General features: G+C 34.8%; 1 protein-coding gene across 2 annotated transcripts in view; it reads left to right on the forward strand.

Moving 5' to 3' along the window:
• CSMD3 (CUB and Sushi multiple domains 3) overlaps positions 1 to 23,755 on the forward strand; it is a 1,383,361-nt gene that overhangs the window by 1,229,794 nt on the left and 129,812 nt on the right. For both annotated transcript variants that reach the window (XM_069601113.1, XM_069601114.1), the window contains 3 exons: positions 914 to 1,018; positions 20,418 to 20,536; positions 21,626 to 21,695. In XM_069601113.1, the coding sequence (XP_069457214.1) occupies positions 914 to 1,018; positions 20,418 to 20,536; positions 21,626 to 21,695 (294 nt within the window). The remainder of the gene's footprint in view (positions 1 to 913; positions 1,019 to 20,417; positions 20,537 to 21,625; positions 21,696 to 23,755) is intronic.

Genomic DNA, 23,755 nt, shown 5'->3' on the forward strand with positions numbered 1-23,755 from the left:
GACAAGAGAGCAAGGTCAGCTAGGTGGGGGAAACAATTGTGTGCTTTGTGATGAATTTGTCCTGATTTCTTTTATAGAAGACTCAGTGGTTAAGGTTCATAGTGTTGTGGAAAGTAAGTATGAAGTAACTAGAAAACTACCAAAAAAATGTTGGTAGCACTATCAACTCATAGGCTTGTTGAATTTTGTCTTGAGACACAGTTGACCGTTATTTTTATGCTTGTCATTTGAAATTGCTTGAGTTGTCATTTTAAGGGTGTTAAACTACTAATGTCAGATAGTCAAAAAGTAATTGGTTCCGGCACATATTTTCAATTCAATAATTGAATAAATTAAAGTTGATTTCCTATGGAAGTTCAGAAGAACAAGATTATAAAGCATTTGCTAAGAGACAAGGCAAGCAGTAGTTCATAATTGGCATTTTTTAAATTCTAACAACCAGCTTTGCTGTTGGTGTAAGAAACATCAAGGTACTTCACCTGATATAGAAAAAAGTGTATATATTTAAATATCACAATAAAGGGTGATAAATGAATATTTCTTTAAACCTAAACATGCAAATTTTAAAACTAAATTTATTATCTTGTACATGAATTATTGAAATCCACATGAAATTCCAAATATTTATTTTAGGTGACTAGTAAAATTTTCTGCTTTTCATCAGCTTTGTTTGCTGTTACCTATTTTAGGGAGCCATCTAATGTGCTGTCAAAGGTCTGTCTCCTTGGAGATAGTCAAGAATAGTAATATGAAAGACAAATATGTTAGAAATGTTTTTATTTAAAAATTCTTATAAGACAGTTTAATAATATATAATTTCAGTGATAACTTGTTGGCTGACTAATAGTTAACTTAGTTTTATTATATTACTTATTAGGTGATCACTGAACCACTTTTTCAATTATCATTTCAGGAACAACAATACCCCATCTTTTGAATAGTACATCTAATAATCTATATCTAAATTTTCAATCAGACATCAGTGTTTCTGCTGCAGGATTTCATCTTGAATACACAGGTAAATAAAGTATTATGTGCTGTCCAAAAAATTAAGAAAAAAATATTAATTTTAAATATTACATTTCTGAATTAGAAAGTTAATGGACTTTGTCAAAATAGAACGTTGTCTTTAAGATTCTGAATTGTTTATTCAATTCAACTACAAAATTATGTGTATAAAGTTCTGATGATTTTCATTAGAATTTACAGGTATTGTCTTTTGTTTTAATTGTAAATGCACTTAAGGTTTCCCTTCTTAACAAAAATCTTAAATGCACAATACAGTAGTGTTAACTGTAGGCACTGTATTGTGCAGCAGATTTCTAGAACTCAACTCCCCTTGCTTAAATGAAGCCAGTCGACCAACAGCTCCTCGTTCTCCCTCTTCTCAGCCATTAGAAACCACCATTTTATTGTCATGTCTAATGAGTTTGACTATTCGAGATACTCTGTATAAGTGGTACCATGTAGCATTTGTCCTTCTGTGTCTGGCTTATTTCAGTTTTTCTTATTAAAGAGACTCACCTTTCCATCTCGAGTATTCTCGTCTCGCTCATCAAATATTAGTTGACTGTATGTGCAAGGGTTTATTTCTAGGCTCTCAATTCTATTACTTTGTTCTATGTGTGCATTTTTATGCCAGGACCATACTATTTAAGTTACAACATCTCTGCAATGCAATTTGAAATCAGAGAGAATTATATTTCTAGTTGTGTTCCTTCTCGGGATTGCTTTCGATATTTGAAGACTTTTGTGGTCCCATATGGAGCTTCCCTGGTGGCTTTGACTATAAAGAATCTGCCTGCGATGTGGAGACTAGGGTTCAATCTCTGTATCAGGAAGATACCCTTGCAAAGGGAATGGTTATCACTCGAGTATTCTTGCCTGGATAATTCCAGAGGCAGAAAACCCTGAGATCACAAAGAGTTGGACATGACTAATGCTTTCACTTTCATTAATTTTAAGCTTTTTTTTTTCCCTATTTATTTGAAAAGAAAAAAAAAAAAACATTGGAATTTTGGTAAGGATTGTATTGATTCTATAGATGGCTTTGGGCAGTATGGGCACTTTGGAAATACTAGTTCTCCATATTCAATTCAGTTCACTTTAGTTCAGTTGCTCAGTCATGTCCAACTCTTTGTGACCCCATGGACTGGAACATGCCAGCCGGGCCTCCCTGTCCATCACCAGCTCCTGGAGTTTACTCAAATTCATGTCCATTGAGTTGGTGATGCCATCCAGCCATCTCATCCTCAGTTGGCCCCTGCTCCTTGCACTTTCCATCTTTCCCAGCATTACGTTCTTTTCAAATGAGTCAGTTCTTCCCATTAGGTGGCCAGAGTGTTGGAGTTTCAGCTTTAGCATCAGTCTTTCCAATGAATATTCAGGACTGATTTCCTTTAGGATGGACTGGTTGCATCTTCTTGCAGTCCAAGGGACTCTCAAGAGTCTTCTCCAACACTACAATTCTTCGGCGCTCAGCTTTCTTCATAGTCCAACTCTCAGATCCATACATGACTACTGGAAAAACCATAAGTTTGACTAGACAGACCTTTGTTGACAAAGTAATGTCTCTACTTTTTAATATGCTGTCTAGGTTGGGTATAACTTTCCTTCCAAGGAGTAAGCAGATTTTAATTTCATGGCTTCAATCACCATCTGCAGTGATTTTGGAGCCCAAAAAATAAAGTCTGACACTGTTTCCCCATCTATTTCTCATAAAGTGATGGGACCGGATGCCATGATCTTCATTTTCTGAATGTTGAACTTTAAGCCAACTTTTTCACTCTCCTCTTTCACTTTCATCCAGAGGCTTTTTAGTTCCTCTTCACTTTCTGCCATAAGGGTGGTATGTCTGCATATCTGAGGTTATTGTTATTTCTCCCAGCAATCTTGATTCCAGCTTGTGCTTCTTCCAGCCCAGCATTTCTCATGATGTATTCTTCATATAAGTTAAATATCTCCTTAGTGGGGTAATATTTCGTTTGTGGTAATTTAAGAATCTGTCCACTTGTGAGGGCAGACGGTATTAAATAAAAATAAATATTTTAAAGAACTTCCTTATGTATGCATAAGCCTCCAAAATCACTGGTTGAGCTATAAGAATATAGTAACCTCTGTAAGAGAAAACTGTACGTTTTAAATGAATAGAAACAGGACCTGTAAGAAATTTTTTTTAAAAATTAGTTTCAATATTTAGAAAAAGCAGAACACTTAACTAGTAGGATACTGGAAAAAATAATGTTGTGTGTGTGTGTATGTGTGCATTACAAATAAGGTAGGTCTAATAACTTTTCTGCATTGAGAAGACACCCATTTTACTGCACATCTTTGGTATTTCATTTCTGACAATCCCTGAAATAAAAGTTCTGCCCACAGGGTAACATAAGGAAGTAATCACATTGGGGAAATAACAGTCTCATAATCACACTATGAATACCAACAACAGATGCAAAAGACATTAACATTTGCTATAAAAAGGACAGATCTTGTGTTTTCTTTCTTTTTAACCAAGAAAGTAGGCTCTTTCTAAGTTCCTAAAGGAATATTTCAAGTTGTAAAGGTTTCAGGAAACATGGCAGGTGTTCTATCTTGGGAAAAAGAAATTTGGCTGAGATTCCTTCTAGCAAGTGAATATTTTCTCTGTCTGATTTTCCTACTCACTCATGAGGTGTTTCAGGGGAAAAAAAAGCAATCTCGATTATCTGATGGCACAAGATATTAGACAGATCGGCCTTGTTTTGTATTTACTTAAAAAGGAAATGCTGACAAGTGGCTGATTTTTGTCATATAGTACAATTTTGCTCCTTTAACTTGGGATCATGTCATTTTAACTTTGAAATGTGTTATTATGATTATGATCATATAAATCTGATGTTCCTTCTGCTCAATTTATCATTCTCATGCCTTAGTCTCATTAATATTTCTAAAGGCCCACTTTGATCATTTCATATCATTATTTTCCTGTTATCTACTGAAAAAAGGCAGCAATTCATTTCCTCTCCTCATCTTATTGCCTCCCAAATGTGAGAATAAATTCACTTTTTTATTTATCAAATTTTAATTGAATAGTTACTAGATGTTAAGTATACTTTCTAAATGTAAGGGCTACATATTTGTATCAGATCCAGTCCTAAAAAAACAAAGCTTCAGACTAACTGAAAACAAGGACATACAAACAGCAATAATTGCAAAATTACAGTGTAAACACTATAAGTGTAGTTTATGTAACTTGATGCTTCTCTGATAATTGTACACTATAGTTATCTCAAAGTCTTATTGAAAATCCAGATAATGAGACTCCACCCCAATAGATCAAGTCAGTCTTTATGAGATTCAGCAAACCATGTGTACTTTCACCAACCTCCCAAGGTTACTCTCACAATGGCTAAAGTATGATATCATATGTAATGTAGACGATGTCACAGAAAAGGTAGTGATCAAAACTCTTAGGTGTTACTCGTGGTAGAGTCAGGGAAGACTTCACCAAAGGACAAATCTAAGTGCTTTTTTTCCAGGTAAGAATTAAAGTATAGATATAGAAATAGCTTGGACTTTTAAGGGACCTCCTAGAATGTAAAAATGTTAGTTGTTTGTCGGGTCTGACTCTCTGCAATCCCATCTCTGTAGCCTTTCAGGCTCCATGGGATTCTCCAGGCAAGAGTACTGGAGTGGGTTGCCTTGCCCTTCTGCAGGGGATCTTCCTGACTCAGGAGTTGAACCGAGGTCTCCAGCATTGCAGGCAGATTCTTTGTTGTTTGAACCATGAGGGAAGGCCTTACTAGAATGTAGGTGGACATAAGATAATGTATGCTGGAATCAAACTTAGGTTTCTGTCTTGGCACTGCCATTTGATGGCCTTGTGACATTAGATTATCTCTAAGATTCCCTAAGAATCCAGTTTCCTCACCTGTAATATGTGATAATAGTAGCATGTAACTTGAAAGATTGTATCAGAGTTCAGTGAGATCATCCATACAAAGTGTTTCTCATAGGACCAGGTACATAGCAAACCCTCAGTAGATATCATGCTTTTCTAATAATGAGATGAACCAACATGACTGGAGAGGTTATGGAAGATTAGATTCAGAAGATGACAGACAAGTTTATTTTGCAGATAGAAGAGATTCAATGAAGGGGTTTCAATTTGAGGAATAAAATAATCAATTTTGTATTTTCAAAGTCCCTTTTATTTTAAAAAGTGATAAATGCATTGCAGGAAGAGAATATGCTGAAGAAAAGGAGTAGCAATGGTTCAAATGAGAAACTCTGAAGATGGTTATTGTGGTTTTGTAAATGAAATGTTAAAAGATGTAGGAAATAATGAGGTCAAATTGAAAGATTTATGGCCAGTTCCGTGTTGGAGATGAGAAAGAGAGAGGTGTAAAGGTTGATTATCATGTTTTGGTGTTTTAATTTTTACTTTAGATCATATCACTTTGTATATGATCAGCAGTTCAGTTCAGTCGCTCAGTCGTGTCTGACTCTTTGCAACCCCATGAATTGCAGCACGCCAGGCCTCCCTGTCCATCACCAACTCCCGGAGTTCACTCAGACTCACGTCCATTGAGTCAGTGATGCCATCCAGCCATCTCATCCTCGGTCATCCCCTTCTCCTCCTGCCCCCAATCCCTCCCAGCATCAGAGTCTTTTCCAATGAGTCAACTCTTTGCATGAGGTGGCCAAAGTACTGGAGTTTCAGCTTTAGCATCATTCCTTCCAAAGAAATCCCAGGGCTGATCTCCTTTAGAATGGACCGATTGGATCTCCTTGCAGTCCAAGGGACTCTCAAGAGTCTTCTCCAACACCACAGTTCAAAAGCATCAATTCTTCAGCACTCTGCCTTCTTCACATAGTTTTTCTTTATTTCTTTGGCAAGCTGATTACTTTTTTAGACTTTTTGTTTGATTTTTAGAACTCAGACATGAATTAAATAAAGATCAGCATAAGTAATTTTATTTATCTGTAATATTAGATAGCACACCTTGTAGTGGGATCTAGGAACCAAAAGTACTTCCTAATTTAACTAATGATAGTACCAGTTTAGGGATAAGATTTCAAGAATGAAACTCACTCATGTTTGCTATTCAGGGTCTTTTGTGTTTCCATTCAAATGGAAACTAGGAATAAAACTACCATATGATGCAGCACTCCCACTCCTAGACATACACTCTGAGAAATCCACAATTCAGAAAGACATATGTGCCCCACTGTTCACTGCAGCATTATTTACAATAGCCAGGACATAAAAGCAGCCTAAATGTCCATTGAGAGATAAATGGATAAAGAAGTTTTAGTACATATATATAATCGAATACTACTCAGCCATAAAAAGTAATGCAGTTGGGTCTTTCATAGTGATGTGGGTTAACCTAGAGTCTATCATACAGAGTGGAAGTAAGTCAGAAATAGAAAAAGAAATACCATATATTAATGCATATATATGGGATATATAAAATGGTAGCACAAATTAACATATTTACAGGGCAAGAATAGAGACACAGATGTAGAGAACAGACTTGTTGACATAGTGGGGGAAGGAGAGAGTGGGACAAATTGAAAGAGTAGTATTGACACATATACACTACCATGTATAAAACAGATAGTAAGAAGCTGCAGCATAACACAGGGAGCTCAGCTCAGTGCTCTGTGATGACCTAGACGGGTGGGATCGGAGGTGTGGGTGGGATGGAGGCTCAAGAGGAAGGAGATATATGTACATTTATAGCTGATCTACATCGTTGTACAGCAGAAATTAATAAAACATTGTGAACCAATTATACTCCGGTTTAAGAAAAAGAATGAAACATATGAAAGGTTCATTTGGTACTGCTGCTGCTACTAAGTCACTTCAGTTGTGTCCAACTCTGTGCAACACGACATAGACAGCAGCCCACCAGGCTCCCCGGTCCCTGGGATTCTCCAGGCAAGAACACTGGAGTGGGTTGCCATTTCCTTCTCCAATGCATGAAAGTGAAAAGTGAAAGAGAAGTCGCTCAGTCGTGTCTGACTCTTAGCGACCCCATGGACTACAGCCTACCAGGCTCCTCTGTCCATGGGATTTTCCAGGCAAGAGTACTGGAGTGGGGTGCCATCGCCTTCTCCATCGTTTGGTACTACTTGCAACATAAGAAAAAGAAATGATAGATGGATACAACATTTATATGTATGTAATCATCCAATAATCAGTCAGTAAACTTTATATTTTATAGTCAGCTTATTAGCCTTCTTATTTTTATTCACAAATTCCTTTTGACATGTAACATAACATATTTGCAAGTATAACATAATGGTAGCCAAAATCTTGCCTACCAAACTGGAACACAGTACAGGCCTAGTCAACAGACTAAGGATGTACTGTAGAAATTTTGAAGAGAATTCAAGAGATTCATGAAGAAAAGTTCAGTTTGGATAAAGATTTTTTTTTCTGTCAGTAAAAGATGTTAAAAGTTATTGAAGGATTATGTAATCCTTTCTAGAAACTTTTGAATTTAGGAATACACACCTGTCTTCCAAGGTGACTTTGAAAGCTGTTTTCCAAAGGATTTAGAAATGGGTTAAATGCCTTCTCAAAGTTATTTATTTGCCAGTTAGGATTTAGAGGTTAGACAAACTATCATAATCAATAAAAAACTGACTATAAATTCAGTGTTTTCTTAATACATATTCCAGATATGTAATTCAGAAGAAATATTCTATAGCAGACAAAAATTATTTAGAATCCCATTTTTACATCTATTCTAATCTTTGATTTCCATAGATGGAAAACATTTGAATTTGAGTAATAAAATTCTAGAAAAGAGATTAATATTTCTACCTTTTGGTCTTGAAATACTTTTAAAAATCTTTTTCCAGCTTTATTGAGAAATAGTTGACATACATCACTGTTTAAGGTATACAAAAAAGGTGGTTGAATTTATATATGTTGTGAAATGATTAATACAATAGGTTTAGTTCACATCTATCCGTCTCATATAGATGCAGTAAAAAGAAAGGAAAAAAAAGCGTTTCTCCTTGTAATGAGAACCTTTAAGATCTACTCTCTTAATAAACATATATCATAGAAAAGTGTTAACTATAGCCATTGCATCGTATGTTACACCTCTAGTTACAGTACACTCCTTTTTTACTGGAAAGTTGTACCTTTTGACTACCTTCATGAGTATATTTATTAGTATTTCAAACTGTACTCACTTGAGGTTGTAGTTCCACAAATCAGGGTAAATTTTCTAAGTTAAACACAAAGTGAGATAATAAATATAAATTTGGAAATATTCTCAATTACATTTTTCTGAGATGTTGATATATTCTATTAGTTTTATGCTATTAAATTACCTGATATATAATGAGATAGCTAATATTAATGAAAAGATTTTTTAAAAGTCAGTTTTTCTTTCTGTTCATAAGAAAAGAGATTGGACATTGAAGAGAAAGAAGGCAGGCAGAAGACATGTTTGCCTACCAACTTTGGAAGGCCGCAAATATTTATACCAGAGTTCCAGAGTTTAGAGGATACAGTTTTCTCTGCTTAATCAAGATAAGCTGAAAAACACTTATTAAAAGAGTCTGATTTACATTTTTATATTTCCTGATATGAGTGATCATAAGTTCACATGAAGATGCATCATTGTATTGATAATTGTTCTGGTTTAAGAGTCATGTGTACTACTGTAGTTAGGTGTACTAGAGTTCTGTTTCAGTAGTCATATAAATAGATGTAGATGCTCTGAGTTAGTATATTTTTTCCAACATTGTTCACATTCTTTCTGTTTCCTGATCCACAAGAGCACTAGAAGGTGGGAATCTATTCATCAGTTTGTGTGTGTGTGTGTGTATTTTAAACATATGTGATTCTGGTTATAATTGTATGTCTTGCATAAATGTATTTGTTGCTAGGGAAAATGTTCCTAGTGCATGGAATACCATTAATTGTATCAGCGTTGGTTCAATTCAGTTCAGTTCAGTCGCTCAGTCATGTCTGACTCTGCGACCCTATGAATCACAGCACGCCAGGCCTCCCTATCTATCACCAACTCCCGGAGTTCACTCAGACTCACATCCATCGAGTCAGTGATGCCATCCAGCCATCTCATCCTCTGTTGTCCCCTTCTCCTTCTGCCCCCAATCCCTCCCAGAATCAGAGTCTTTTCCAATGAGTCAACTCTTCGCATGAGGTGGCCAAAGTACTGGAGTTTCAGCTTTAGCATCATTCCCTCCAAAGAAATCCCAGGGCTGATCTCCTTTAGAATGGATTGGTTGGATCTCCTTGCAGTCCAAGGGACTCTCAAGAGTCTTCTCCAACACCACAGTTCAAAAGCATCAATTCTTCGGCGCTCAGCTTTCTTCACAGTCCAACTCTCACATCCATACATGACCACTGGAAAAACCATAGCCTTGACTAGACGGACCTTCTTCCACAAAAAGAACCTGTAGTTTCTAGTTGCTCTGTCACTTGAATTCAGGTCCAACTTCATCATTTTGAAATGATCATTTGATTGTAACATGCATATGCAGTTTTCCTCATACTTCCTATTTATGGAGGCACACTTTTAAATCCCACTAAAGAAAAATCCAGCACCTTCCCTGGTAGCTCAAGCAATAAAGAGTCTGCCTTCAGTGAAAGAGGCCCAGGTTCGATCCCTGGGTTGGGAAGATCCCATGGTGAAGGAAATGGCAATCCACTCCAGTGTTTTTGCCTAAAAAATCCCATTGACAGAGGAGCCTGACAGGCTACAGTCCATGGGGTCGCGAATAGTCGAACACGTCTGAGCCTCTTCACTAGCACCTAATGGAAAATCCTAAAGGGACTGTGAACATTTATAAATCAATGAACAGTTTTTGGTCTTGAACTTATAAAATGAACTTATTTTAAAAGGGGAAACTATATAGTAATGATATTTGAAAATTTAGGGGTGCTCAAAGATCTCAGGATGTAGTCTCTGAGGAAAACGAAGGTAATGTCACCATAATGAATAATTTTTTCCCTCCTCCCACACCTGAGATTATTCATTATATCTACTAATAATAATTTTGCTGTAAATCTTATAAAAACTCAGGTGGCCTGAAAACATCTTTCCATCTTGTGCAATAGTTGGACGACTAGTCTGAATACCCAAATTATAAAAATAGTTGTGAAATAGTCAATGCTCAGGAATGTATTCATTTAAATGTAGTTTATAAATAACAAAAGGTTTCAATTCAACACAATAATTATTTTATTGCTTTCCTTCCTTGAGCAATATGCTTAAGACCTAATGCATTAGGTCTTAAGTTTATTTTTATAACCATAAAAAATGGGCTAGTTAGATAATTGATTATTTGTGAAAAAATAGTGACTGTAAGATTAATTATATTTTTACCTAAACTGTCTTATTCTACTTCATGCATATTATCTTGTAACTATTAATTTTAGAAACACCTTCTGTCCAAGTTAAGTTGTTAATGTTTGTCATTTCTAATTTAAATTGCTATTAACCTAGACTATATTACATGTAAATATGTGTAATTGATCTTTATAAACACATTTCACTCCTTAAGCCTCTAAGGCCATTCTAGTTTTGGCATAGTTTACTCTTATCCAAATTTATTTCATGATCATCTCATTGATTTTTCATGTCTTTGTGGTATTGATTGAGAGCTGGTTCTAAGAGAGTTTCTGAATTCATAAAACATTGTGTTTGTGTAGCTGTAAAGTTTCTGTAGTTATATCTTGAGCTATTATAGTAACACTGCTCCTGGTCTTCTGGATTTTCTTATAGAAGCTTCTCTTTGTAAGTCAATCACAAAACTGAAGGTACTTAAGTTTGAGGCTTTATGTAAATCTTTATATGTGTTTTCTATATTACTAGAATATTTATGTGAGATCTATTGGTCTTAAACATACAGAGACGTGCTTTCATAACAATAGAAAATATATATATCCTTTATCTAGAATCCAAATGTACAACCTAACTTCCATGCTTAAAAGCATTCAGTAATGCTAGTTAACATTTTTTTGAGGGCATCCTATGTTCCTGAAACTATCTAAGTGTTATACATGTATTGTTTTCTTTATGCATCAAAGTATTCATGTGAAGTTGGTATAATTTTGAATCTATTTTATAGATGAGGAAACTGAGACATAGAGATTATCTCAGATTTTACCAAGAAAAGGCAAGAAACTAGTGGAACCAAGATGCACACAGAGTACAGAAGTTTTGTTCTTAAAAACTCTGAATTTTACCTCCATTAACCACAGTAGGAAAATACAACCTTCTACATTGATTAAGATTACACGATTGTTTACATAGTCTATATCCTGTCTCCCTTTTCAGCTTCATTTTTAACTGCCCTTCCAAAAATACTATAATGTGTTTTACAAAAAATGCTCCCCTTTTTTTCCATAAAAGAAGGAAAAATAACTTGAAACATTATCCACTTAACATGCCAAGCCAGCATACTCACCTTCCCCTTTGTTATGAACTGATAAAATATATTGTTTTTTGGACTCACATAGGTTAGTTCCTATGAAATAATTATTTAAATAGAAGACAGCCTTCATATATTGTGATTTTTCTGCTACACTGAAGCTGTCTTTTAAAACAACGCCCTCTCTAGGTCCACCCAGAATTTCTTCAGAGCATGGTTGTTTTTGTTGCTAATTGATCTTTGCATTTCCAGCATGTGTGTTAACATAGTAAGACTATACAATTGGCACCAGTAATTGCTCATGTAATGAGTGAATGGTCCCTACATGCCAGATTCTATTTATCATTTTACTTATCTTTATTCTTTAGACTAAAATTTTATAAGTAGAATCTATCACTGGGGTTTCCCAGGTGGCTCAGTAGTAAAGAATCTGCTTGCCAATGCAGGAGATGCAAGAGACATGGGTTCGATCACTGGGTGGGAAAGAGCCCCTAGAGTAGGAAATGGCAACCCACTCCAGTATTTCTTGCCTGGAAAATTCTGTGGACAGAAGATTCCTGACAGGCTACAGTCTATGGGGCACAAAGAGGCAGACATGACTGAGCGACTGAGCACACACACAACCACACATCTATTACTGAGTACTCAGTTTTTCAGAATACTGCTAGGTCAAATGTTAAATAGGTAAACATAAGTAAGAAAATATGAGAATCAGGGTAAACATGAACAAAGCCTGTACCACATATTTCTAAACTTACACTGCTACTCGTCAGTGACTTTTTTTTTAAATTTATTTTAATTGGAGGCTAATTACTTTAAAATATTGTGGTGCTTTTTGCCATACATTCACATGAATCAGCCATGAGTGTACATGTGTTCCCCATCCTGAACCTCCCTCCTGCCTCCCTCCCCATCCTATCCCTCAGGGTCATCCCAGTGCACCAGCCCTGAGCACCCTGTCTCATGCGTGGAACCTGGACTGGTGATCTGTTTCACATATGATAATATACATGTTTCAATGCTATTCTCTCAAATCATCCCACTCTTGCCTTCTCCCACAGAGACCAATAGTCTGTTCTTTACAGCTGTGTCTCTTTTGCTGTCTCACATGTAGGGTCATCATTACCACCTTTCTAAATTCCATGTATATGCATTGATATACTGTATTGGTGTTTTTCTTTCTAACCTACTTCACTCTGTATAATAGGTTCCAGTTTCATCCATTTCATTAGAACTGATTCGAATGCATTCTTTTTAATAGCTGAGTAATATTCCATCATGTACCACAGCTTTATTATCCATTTGTCTGCCGATGGACATCTGAGTTGCTTCCATGTCCTGGCTATTGTAAACAGTGCTGTGATGAACACTGGGGTACATGTGTCTCTTTCAATTCTGGTTTCCTCAGTGTGTATGCCCAGCAGTGGGATTGCTGGGTCATATGGCAGTTCTATTTCCAGTTTTTCAAGGAATTTCCATACTGTTCTCCATAGTGGCTGTGCTAGTTTGCATTCTGACCAACAGTGTAAGAGGGTTTCTTTGTATCTGCACCCTCTCCAGCATTTATTGTTTGGAGACTTTTTTTTTTTCTATTAGTATTTGTTTATTTTTTTTTCTTTATGAGTATTAACATTTTATTTTATTTTATTTTTTTTTAATTTTAAAATCTTTAATTCTTACATGCATTCCCAAACATGAACCCCCCTCCCACCTCCCTCCCCAAAACATCTTTCTGGGTCATCCCCATGCACCAGCCCCAAGCATGCTGCAACCTGCGTCAGACATAGACTGGCGATTCAATTCACATGATAGTATACATGTTAGAATGGCATTCTCCCAAATCATCCCACCCTCTCCCTCTCCCTCTGAGTCCAAAAGTCCGTTATACACATCTGTGTCTCTTTCCCTGTCTTGCATACAGGGTCGTCATTGCCATCTTCCTAAATTCCATATATATGTGTTAGTATACTGTATTGGTGTTTTTCTTTCTGGCTTACTTCACTCTGTATAATCGGCTCCAGTTTCATCCATCTCAACAGAACTGATTCAAATGAATTCTTTTTAACGGCTGAGTAATACTCCATTGTGTATATGTACCACAGCTTTCTTATCCATTCATCTGCTGATGGACATCTAGGTTGTTTCCATGTCCTGGCTATTATAAACAGTGCTGCGATGAACATTGGGGTACATGTGTCTCTTTCAATTCTGGTGTCCTCGGTGTGTATGCCCAGAAGTGGGATTGCTGGGTCATGTTTGGAGACTTTTTGATAGCAGCCATTCTGACCGGCTCGAGATGTTACCTCATTGTGGTTTTGATTTGTATTTCTCTGATCATGAGTGATGTTGAGCATCTTTTCATGTGTTTGTTAGCCATATGTATGTCTTCTTTGAAGAAATGTCTGTTTAGTTCTTTGGCCCATTTTTTGATTGGGTTGTTTATTTTTCTGGAATTGAGCTTCAGGAACTGATTGTATATTTTTGAGATGAGTTGTTTGTCAGTTGCTTCATTTGCTATTATATTCTCCCATCCTGAAGGCTGTCTTTTCACCTTGCTTATAGTTTCCTTTGTTGTGCAAAAGCTTTTAAGTTTAATTAGGTCCCATTTGTTTATTTTTGCTTTTATTTCCATTACTCTGGGAGGTGGATCATAGAGGATCCTGCTATAATTCACATCAGAGTGTTTTGCTTATGTTTTTCTCTAGGAGTTTTATAGTTTCTGGTCTTACATTTAGATCTTTAATCCATTTTGAGTTTATTTTTGTGTATGGTGTTTGAAAGTATTCTAGTTTCATTCTATACAAGTGGTTGACCAGTTTTCCCAGCACCACTTGCTTTTGAAGTCTAAATTGTTCTGTCTGAAAAACTTTATTGATAGACATTTATGTTACATGTTGTTATTCAGTCACTCAGTCATGTCCTACTCTTTGCAACCCCATGGACTGTGGCATGCCAGGCTTCCCTGTCCTTCACTATCTCCTGGAGTTTGCTCAAATTCATGTCCATTGGGTTGGTGATGCTATCTAACCATCTCATCCTCCAGTGCGCTCTTCTCGTGCCTTCAATCTTTCCCAGCACCAACGTCTTTTCCAGTGAGTTGGTTGTTTACATCAGCTGGCCAAAGTATTGGAGTTTCACTTCAGCATCAGTCCTTCCAATGAATATTTAGGGTTTATTTCCTTTAGGATTGACTAGTTTGATCTCCTTGCTATCCAAGGGATTCTCAAGAGTCTTTTCCAGTACCACAGTTCAAAAACATCCATTTTTTAGCTTTCAGACTTCTTTATGGTCCAACTCTCACATCCGTACATGACTACTGAGAAAACAATAGTTTTGACTGTAAGGACCTTTGTTGATGAAGTAATATCTCTGCTTTTTAATATGCTGTCTAGGTTTGTCATAGATTTTTTTCAAAGGAGCATACATCTTTTAATTTCATGGCTGCAGTCACCATCTGCAGTAATTTTTGAACCCAAGAAAATAATATCTGTCACCGCTTCCTCTTTTCCCCCTTCTGTTTGCCATGATGTGATGGGGCCAGATGCCATGATCTTAGCTTTTAGAATGTTGAGTTTTAAACCAGCTTTTTCTCTCTTCCTCCCTCATTAAAAGGCTCTTAGTTCCTCTTCACTTCCTGCCATTAGAGTGGGATCATCTGCATACCTGAGTTTGTTGGTGTTTCTTCCAACAATCTTGATTCCAGCTTGTGCTTCATCCAGGCGAGCATTTTGCTTGATGTACTCTGCATATAAGTTAAATAAACAGAGTTAAAATATACATGTAAATATTACATAATAATATGTGACAAGTTTTCTTTAGTATATTAGTTAATACAAGGTACATTCTGTTGAAAAAGTCTGTATACTTATCATTGTTGATTGCTCCAAGTCCTGCAACTAGTAGCCCAGCTCATATTGAATTCATCCTTTATCACCAACTTCTACATTATTCTCAAGCCATTATTTTATAATTATAAATATTAAATGCCAAGTGATAATTCTAACATATTAAAAATCATTAAATGTGGTGTAAACCTAGAAATAATAGTTATTTTCTGTCCATTATTTAGAGAAAAATTTTAAATTGAAGACCTGCAGTATTTTTAAAATAAGATCTTCACTATCGTTGAATACAAGCACTGGTCCAAAGACATATGATTCAGTTCCTGTTGATTTCTCTTGCATGCATGCTATGTCACTTCAGTCACGTCCGATTTTTTGCAGCCCTATGGACTGTAGCCTGCCAGGCTTCTCTGTCCATAGGAGATTCTCCAGGCAAGAATACTAGAGTGGGTTGCCATGCCCTCCTCCAGGGGATCTTCCTGACGCAGGGATTAAACCTGTGTATCTTAAGTCTCCTGCATTTGCAGGAAATAAATCCAGGATTTTTGGTTATTTTCAATAAATTTGTACATGGGTTGTCATATCAAATTCATAAAGTGGGGTTTTTTTTTCCTTTTTACATAACAGTCTTACTGGGAGTCTTAGCAATAATTAAACTTTCTTCTCTCCCTTTCTCCCTATCTCATTGCATTAAGGACTTATTAAAATCATTATGGAATACTATAGTATATATTCAAAATGATCAAATACAAATGTTATGATTTACACCGTTTTCTCCTTCAGATTGCTTTGTAAACAAAATTAGAAAGAATATTTTTGTTTACAAATAAACTTTTAAAATTGGAGGGCTGAGGTTTTAATGTTTACAGCCAGGGTAACTGCCCACAGTAATTTAATAGCATATATAATTAATTCTGTGCAACTTTTGATGTGGATTTTTCCTTGTATTCATTTCTGTTTGTTTTTGGCTATAGCACTTAATTCATTGAACCAATTCCCATTAAAAAAGTTCACTCAAAGAGCATCTTTGATTGCCAGACACATAATTTTATAAAATTTATATCCTTAAAGATGAAAATGACTCAATATGTTGATTGGCTAAGCTTAGTCAAACAGAAGAGAGCTGTTTGAAACATTTTACAAATACCTTTTCTTTGTTGATTCCTGCAAATAACCTACCGGTATTGTTACTTAGAAAGCAATGAAAAATAATAAAGAAGACATTTTTAAACTACTGAATTTAATCACTCAGTTTTGTAAATTTAAAAAATTACTTATAAATATGAACTGCAGTTTTTAAAAGATATTTCTGTTTTATTTTCTTTAGTGCATGTAAAATAATTGAATGCCAAAAAAAATGAGAGGGGTTGTTAATATATGACTTCTCTTTCTTATCTAATTAGTTCATTACCTTATTTCCTTCCCTGAGACAATATTATTAACGATTGATATATATTTTTATACCCCCAAATTCTCTACTAATTCTACTTTATCTACTAGATTTTATTGTTATTATTCAGTCGCTCAGTCATGTCTGACTCTTTGCAACTCCATGGACTGTAGCACGCCAGGCTTCCCTGTCCTTTACTGTCTCCCACAGTTTGCTCAAACTCATATCCATTGAGTCGATGATCCCATCCAACCATGTCATCCTTTGTCACCCACTTCTCCTCCTGCCTTCAGTCTTTCCCCGTATCAGGGAAAAGGAAAAATACATCCATCTACTACATAAGTGACATTATTATTTGCATTCCATGGTGGCTCAGATGGTAAAGCATCTGCCTACAATGCGGGAGACCTGGGTTCAATCCCTGGGTCGGGAAGATCTCCTGGAGAAGGAAATGGCAACCCACTCCAGTATTCTTGCCTGGAAAATCCCATGGATGGAGGAGCCTGGTGTGCTACAGTTCATGCGGTCGCAAAGAGTCAGACATGACTGAGCGACTTCACTTCACTTCACTTCATATAAGTTTTAGAAATGCAGGAATATATAAGAAAGTGCATAAAAATCACCAATAATTTCATATCAAGAATCTTAACTACTGCTAATATTTCACATATTTACTTTTGGTCATTTTTCTCTGTGATTATTTGCATATAAGAATTTTTAACATACAAAATTATTATTGCATAATCTATAGAGTTTATATTATGTTTTAAGTTAAAACTCTTTCATAAATATTTTGCTATATATACATACATTATGGGAAAAAATCTCTCTTAAAAATGAGTCTCATTATTTTGTGGCATAACTGTGCAATATTTTCTTTATCCTCCCAGAGGAGAAAATCAACACTTGGGGAAATTAGTAGTTTTTTATGCATATGACCCTGACTAGAGTACTTGATAGAAAGAAAAGAGAAATGAACATGTACTGAATTTAGCCTTCTTAGCAAAAATGATCACATAAATGACCTTAATGGTAAAGGATAATAAATGCATTGTTCAGAACATCCAATATACTACTTTTCCTTGTTCTAAAGTAAACTCCAGGAGTTGGTGAGGCCTGGCATGCTGCAGTCCATAGGGTCGCAAAGAGTCGGACACAACTGAGTGACTGAATTGAACTGAAATGAACTGAAAAGGAAAGTGAAATCATATTGACCAGATGTATATGTTTATATCATAACTGTTCTATTTGGTTAATCATTCTTAGAAAGCTTTCTATAAAATCAGATGAATTTAATGTATAAGACCCATTAGTGGATGTTGAATGAGATGAAAGTAAATGTAACACCATTTTTGTCTTTTCTTGGATTTCAAAAGTTATATGGAAAGTGAGACATTAACTCTTAAAATTTTAAAAGTAGGCAACAATTTAAGGATAACTTAACTTTCCTGGTTCTATAAATACAAGATTACAAAAGATCAAGAAACATGGAGCTTTACATATGGTTAGAGACCTAGCTAATTGCGGCACCAGCATTGAAATTCTAGTCTATATGACTCAGTCTCCTTTAGGACTGCCTCAAGTGCATTCCTAAATGACCAGTTTACTCCTCGTCTTTACTACCTTACTTCCCAATCTAACCACAGCTCTACCCAGTCACTGCTTTTATTTACTTTTCTATCCTTTAATTTGTACCTACTCTCACCATTATGTTATTAGATAAAATTTCTTCCATTTGCAAAGGCAGATATTTGTATTTATTAAGAAATATAATAGAATGCTCTTTATTTCTTTTTCTATTCATTCATCTTTACAAAGAATGTTTATTGAGTGCTTCCTTAAGACTGTGTGCTTTAAGCCACCTTTATGAAATTTGTATTCTCAGAAGGGGATAAATATTGAATAACTAATTACATAATTATTCATTATTAATTTATGTCAAATGCAACAAAGATGATGGATGGGGTGGTGTTAAGTATGATGGCATCTATCAGAGAGAAATAACATGGTCAAGGAGTGAAAGAATCTATATGATATTGTCATGCTTTTTGTTGTTATTCAGTCACTAAGTCATGTCCAACTCTTTGCAACGTTCTGGACCATGGCATGCTAGACTTTCCTGCTCTTCACTGTCTTCTGGAGTTACTTTCCTGAATCTTTGATGCCATCCAACCATCTCATCTTCTGTTGCCCCCTTCTCCTCCTGCCCTAAACCTTTCACAGCATCATGGTATTTTCCAATGAGTCAGCTCTTTGCATAAGGTGGCCAGTATTGTTATTCTTCAGAATTTAGGTTTTAATGCTTTTTTAATAAATGATTATATACCATGAATATTTATAATGAGTATACACACACTCACATAATGATTTTGGAGTGGTGACTGCTTCCTCTCATCCATTCAGATATGTATTGCATGCATGCTAAGTTGCTTCAGACATATTCAACTCTTTGCAACCCTGTGCACCATAGCCCACTAGACTCCTCTGTCCATGGGTTTCTCTAGGCAAGAATACTGGAGTGGGTAGCCATTTCCTCCTCCAGGGGATCTTCCTGACCCAAGGATTGTACTTGGGTCTCTTACCTCTCCTGCATTGGCAGACAGGTTCTTTACCACTAGCTCCACCTGGGAAACCATCAGATATGTATTAGATTAGCTCAAAATGTGAACTATAGAGAAATAGATAACAAACATAGGCTCCTATTAAAGATAAAAAAGTTTTTGATAGTAATATATTCACATGCTTAAAAATGTTTTGGCAAAAACATCGAACAATTTTTGAGCTTTTAAATGAATAATTTTGGAAATAAGGCCATTTGCAGAAACATGGATTGACCTAGAGATTATCATACTAAGTGAAGTAAGTCAGAAAAAGGCAAATACTGGATGGCGCCACTTATATGTAAAACCTAAAATATGACACAAATGAACTTATCTATGAAACAGACTCAGACATGGATAACAAACTTGTAGTTGTCAAGAGAGAGGGAGGGTAGGATGGACAGAGTAGCAATTTGAGGTTTGTAGATGTAAACTATTTTATAAAAAATGGATAAACAATAAGATCCTGATATATAGCACAGAGAACTGTATTTAATATCCTGTGATAAACCATACTGGAAAATAATGTAAAAAAGTGTATATATATATATATATATATAAAAAATATATAATAACTGAATCACTTTGCTATACAGCATAAATTAGCACAACATTGTAAGTCAAATATACTTCAATAAAAAATGCTAAACTAAGTGAAACATTTTAGAAAAACATTTTACTTTTAGTATGCTTTTATTTTTATACTGAAAAATAAGTTGTTAATGTAAAAATAATGGAAGTGTTTTGAATTATCATCTCCATTTCAGAAAAAGGTATCAAGTGATATGGACAAGATAGTAAATATTTTTTAGTCATTTTTCTTAGAATGTTTTACATATATAATTCCATTTTATTATCACAGTAAATTATTATTTTTATTTAGCAAGTTTCTTTTTAGGAATTTTTACTTGTATCATAGAAGATGTTTAGGCTGAGAATTAAAGAAGAGTTTAGGTATAATCACACAGCTAATTAATGGTTGGTGCCATGAAAATTCAAATAGTTCTATGGTGTAGTTCCAAAGCACATTGCTGTAACCATATACAGTTAAATCTTATTCACAGAATATCCTTAATGTCTCAGTGTAAATCTAGTTTTAATGACATCAATATTCAATTTTGGTAATTTAGGCATGATTTAAGCATTTGAAAGTTACATTTTACTGCTAATTATTCTTAGCTATTGGTTTGGATTCCTGTCCTGAACCACAGACTCCTAGCAGTGGGATTAAAATTGGAGACAGATACATGGTTGGTGATGTAGTATCCTTTCAGTGTGATCAAGGCTATTCTCTTCAGGTAGGTCTATTTTAAAATTTTAGCTTTGAATTTCATTACCCTTTCAGAATATTTTAGCAAATTAATGATTAATAATATAGAAGTTATAAAACAATACTTATCTCAGGCTGCATAATTTAACATTATTAAATCAAAAGGTATTCAATTTGTCAGTGAGGTATTTGTGAGAGAAATTGCTGGAATGGACTAAATTGTTTTGTTTGCAAGTAATCAAAGATGATTTTGAAATCAAAATAAATGTTTCCCTTTCTCTCTGTACACATAAGATGTAAAAATTGAACTCCTAGATTTTCAGAATTTGCAAATAAAAATGAAAGTGCTACTTAAAGCATTAAATAAAGCTTCCGTGATAATAAATTCCCCAGATTCATAAAAAAATGACTACAAATAAGTTTTGCTAAAACTATGGAGCTACAATGTAAATTATCAATTTATGTGTTTATATTAATCTTTTGCAAGTTTTTTAAATGGTCTGAATTTATGGCCTCATAAAAATCTCCCTAAAGCATAGACCTATTAAGAAATTAAGGAAAAAAAAATGAGACAGAAACTATTTCACATATTAAATCAATAAATTCCTTAGAGGAAATAAAATTTAAAATTAATGATTTATAGTCTTTAAACTTTTATCCCAAATTATTAGTCTCAGTAGAACATTAAGTTTTTCTAGACTCTATATAAATTTAATATACTTTAGTTGACTTTTCATATTTTTATAATAGAATTTTATAATCATTTTTATCTATCTCACCTTGAATATTACAGCACTTTATTGGAAACCACTATATATATGGCCATTTCCCTTGTGTAATTATTGCAGTACCTTAGTAGAACATGTTTTGGTAGAACAATGTTAAAACAATTTTAATGTGATATAGAGTCTTAATTTTTCTACCAAAATCTTATTTTTTTTACATTTTAACACAAGTGTTTATAATTACCTTCCTTGTTTTAAGTCACACTAAGGTTTTCAATAGTATTAAAAATATTACAATGCAATATATTGTTTTCATAAGTATCATTCACTATCCTATGTTATATTTAGACTTTTAAAAATGTGTACTGAACTGCTCTGTCTTGTTTATATAGGGCCATTCTCATATTACATGCATGCCTGGACCTGTAAGAAGATGGAATTATCCAATCCCAATTTGTTTGGGTGAGTTAAAGGACTATAAATTATTTATTAGATATTTTAAAGATACACCTTGTATATGTTGTTTTTCAAACATAAAGTTTGCCTGTTGCAGGTTTTATGAAAATTACATTCCCAGATAAATGTTTCAATTTTTTTTTAATGTTAAAGTTTTACATTTTTTGGCCCCAAAGTAATTATCAATGTATGGCTTAAAACTACAAATTGAGAAACTGTATTAGGTTTTCTGATTCCCAGAGAGTTTTCTCAGTATAATATTGTAAAACTACTCATACTCATAGATCAGGAAAACAAGTAAATATTCTATTTCTTACTGTTGAGCCAAAATAGGTAAGAAAGCTAGAGTCTACCAAAGGGAGCATGACACCCCATGAGATGTATGATGTATCAAAAGAATACTTGAGACTTTGAAATTCGAACCCAAATATTGACCCTAATTTAATGCAGCTTCCAGTTATTTCTATCTACCTTAATTTTTTTCATTTTTAAGATTCTGGTGTCTGTATGCTACCATTAATATACTGAGCTCTATAGAGTATGAAAAGAAAGTGTGAGTTATGATTTCCATCATTAAAACATGATTTGTAGAAATAAATGAAATGAAATAGGAGAGTGATTTAGTGTTTAATGCCATTGAATACCTGATGGAATTTAAGAAAGATGAGAATGGTGTTGACTGAAGTCATTGGGAAATATAGTCAGACAATAAAATTTACAAAGGGTATTGAATGACAGATGTAATTAAATGAATGAAGAAGATTACCCTTTCAGAGGAGGGAAAAAATAAAAGAATTGGTGTGACCTCAATACCTACCAATTTACAGTGAACAAACCTGTAATATATTAATATCCTTGGGCTAGTGTAACAGAATGCTATAGACTAAATGACTTCAACGACAGAAATTTATTTTGTCACATTTCTAGAAGCTAGAAGTTCAAGGTCAAGGTGGTGGCAGGGTTGTATTTTTGGAGTACTTCTTTCCTTGACTTGTAGAAGATGATCTTCTCCCTACATCCTGACATGGCCTTTTCACTGTGAGAGAGCTCCCCGATAGTACACCGGTACTGTTAGATTAGAGCTCCCTACCCTCATGACTTTATTTAACTTTAACTATCTCCTTAAAAGAGATATCACTTATCTCCAAATGCAGTCACATTTGGGAGTTAGGGCTTTAACATGTGAATATTAGGAGGACACAATTCAGTCTGTGTTGCCTATGTGACATATGCACAATTTTTGTTAGAGAGTACTGGAAATTAATGTTTGAGTAAAGATGTCTTTTATTGACAAACAATAATAAAAGCATTCAGACTTTGGATTGGATGACAATTTTGGAAGGATTTATTTCTTTAGGTATTATAAATAATTTATGCATATAATACCAATTACAAATTACATACATATATGTAGTAACTATTACAAAAATATATATATATACAGATAATGTCATTTATGTAAGTGTTATGAATATGGGGTATGTATATATCCAATTAAGTATAAAATTGAGATGCTAAAGATAAAAATAATATATATATATTTTGCTGATATGAAAGCAGAGAGTTTTGGTCTGTTATTCATTACTGTCCTTTACTGCCAAGAACAGTTAGTATCTTAAGTACATATCCAATAAATATTGTTGAGTGAACAAATTAAAGTTTTGAGATTCTACAGTATGTATAGTTTTTATAATGTCTTTCTTGACATTCACTTAGAAATATTTTCTCCATCATAGCATGTTTCCAAAAATTTTATTTTTTAAATGGCTTTATAGCACATCAGTTCAGTTCAGTTCAGTTCAGTCGCTCAGTCATGTCTGACTCTTTGCGACCCCATGAATCGCAGCACGCCAGGCCTCCCTGTCCATCACCAACTCCTGGAGTTCACTCAGACTCACGTCCATCGAGTCAGTGATCCCATCCAGCCATCTCCTCCGCGGTCGTCCCCTTCTCCTCCCGCCCCCAGTCCCTCCCAGCATCAGAGTCTTTTCCAATGAGTCAACTCTTCGCATGAGGTGGCCAAAGTACTGGAGCTTCAGCTTTAGCATCATTCCTTCCAAAGAAAT

Source organism: Ovis canadensis, chromosome 9, assembly GCF_042477335.2.
Source record: "Ovis canadensis isolate MfBH-ARS-UI-01 breed Bighorn chromosome 9, ARS-UI_OviCan_v2, whole genome shotgun sequence".
Taxonomy (NCBI): domain Eukaryota; kingdom Metazoa; phylum Chordata; class Mammalia; order Artiodactyla; family Bovidae; genus Ovis; species Ovis canadensis.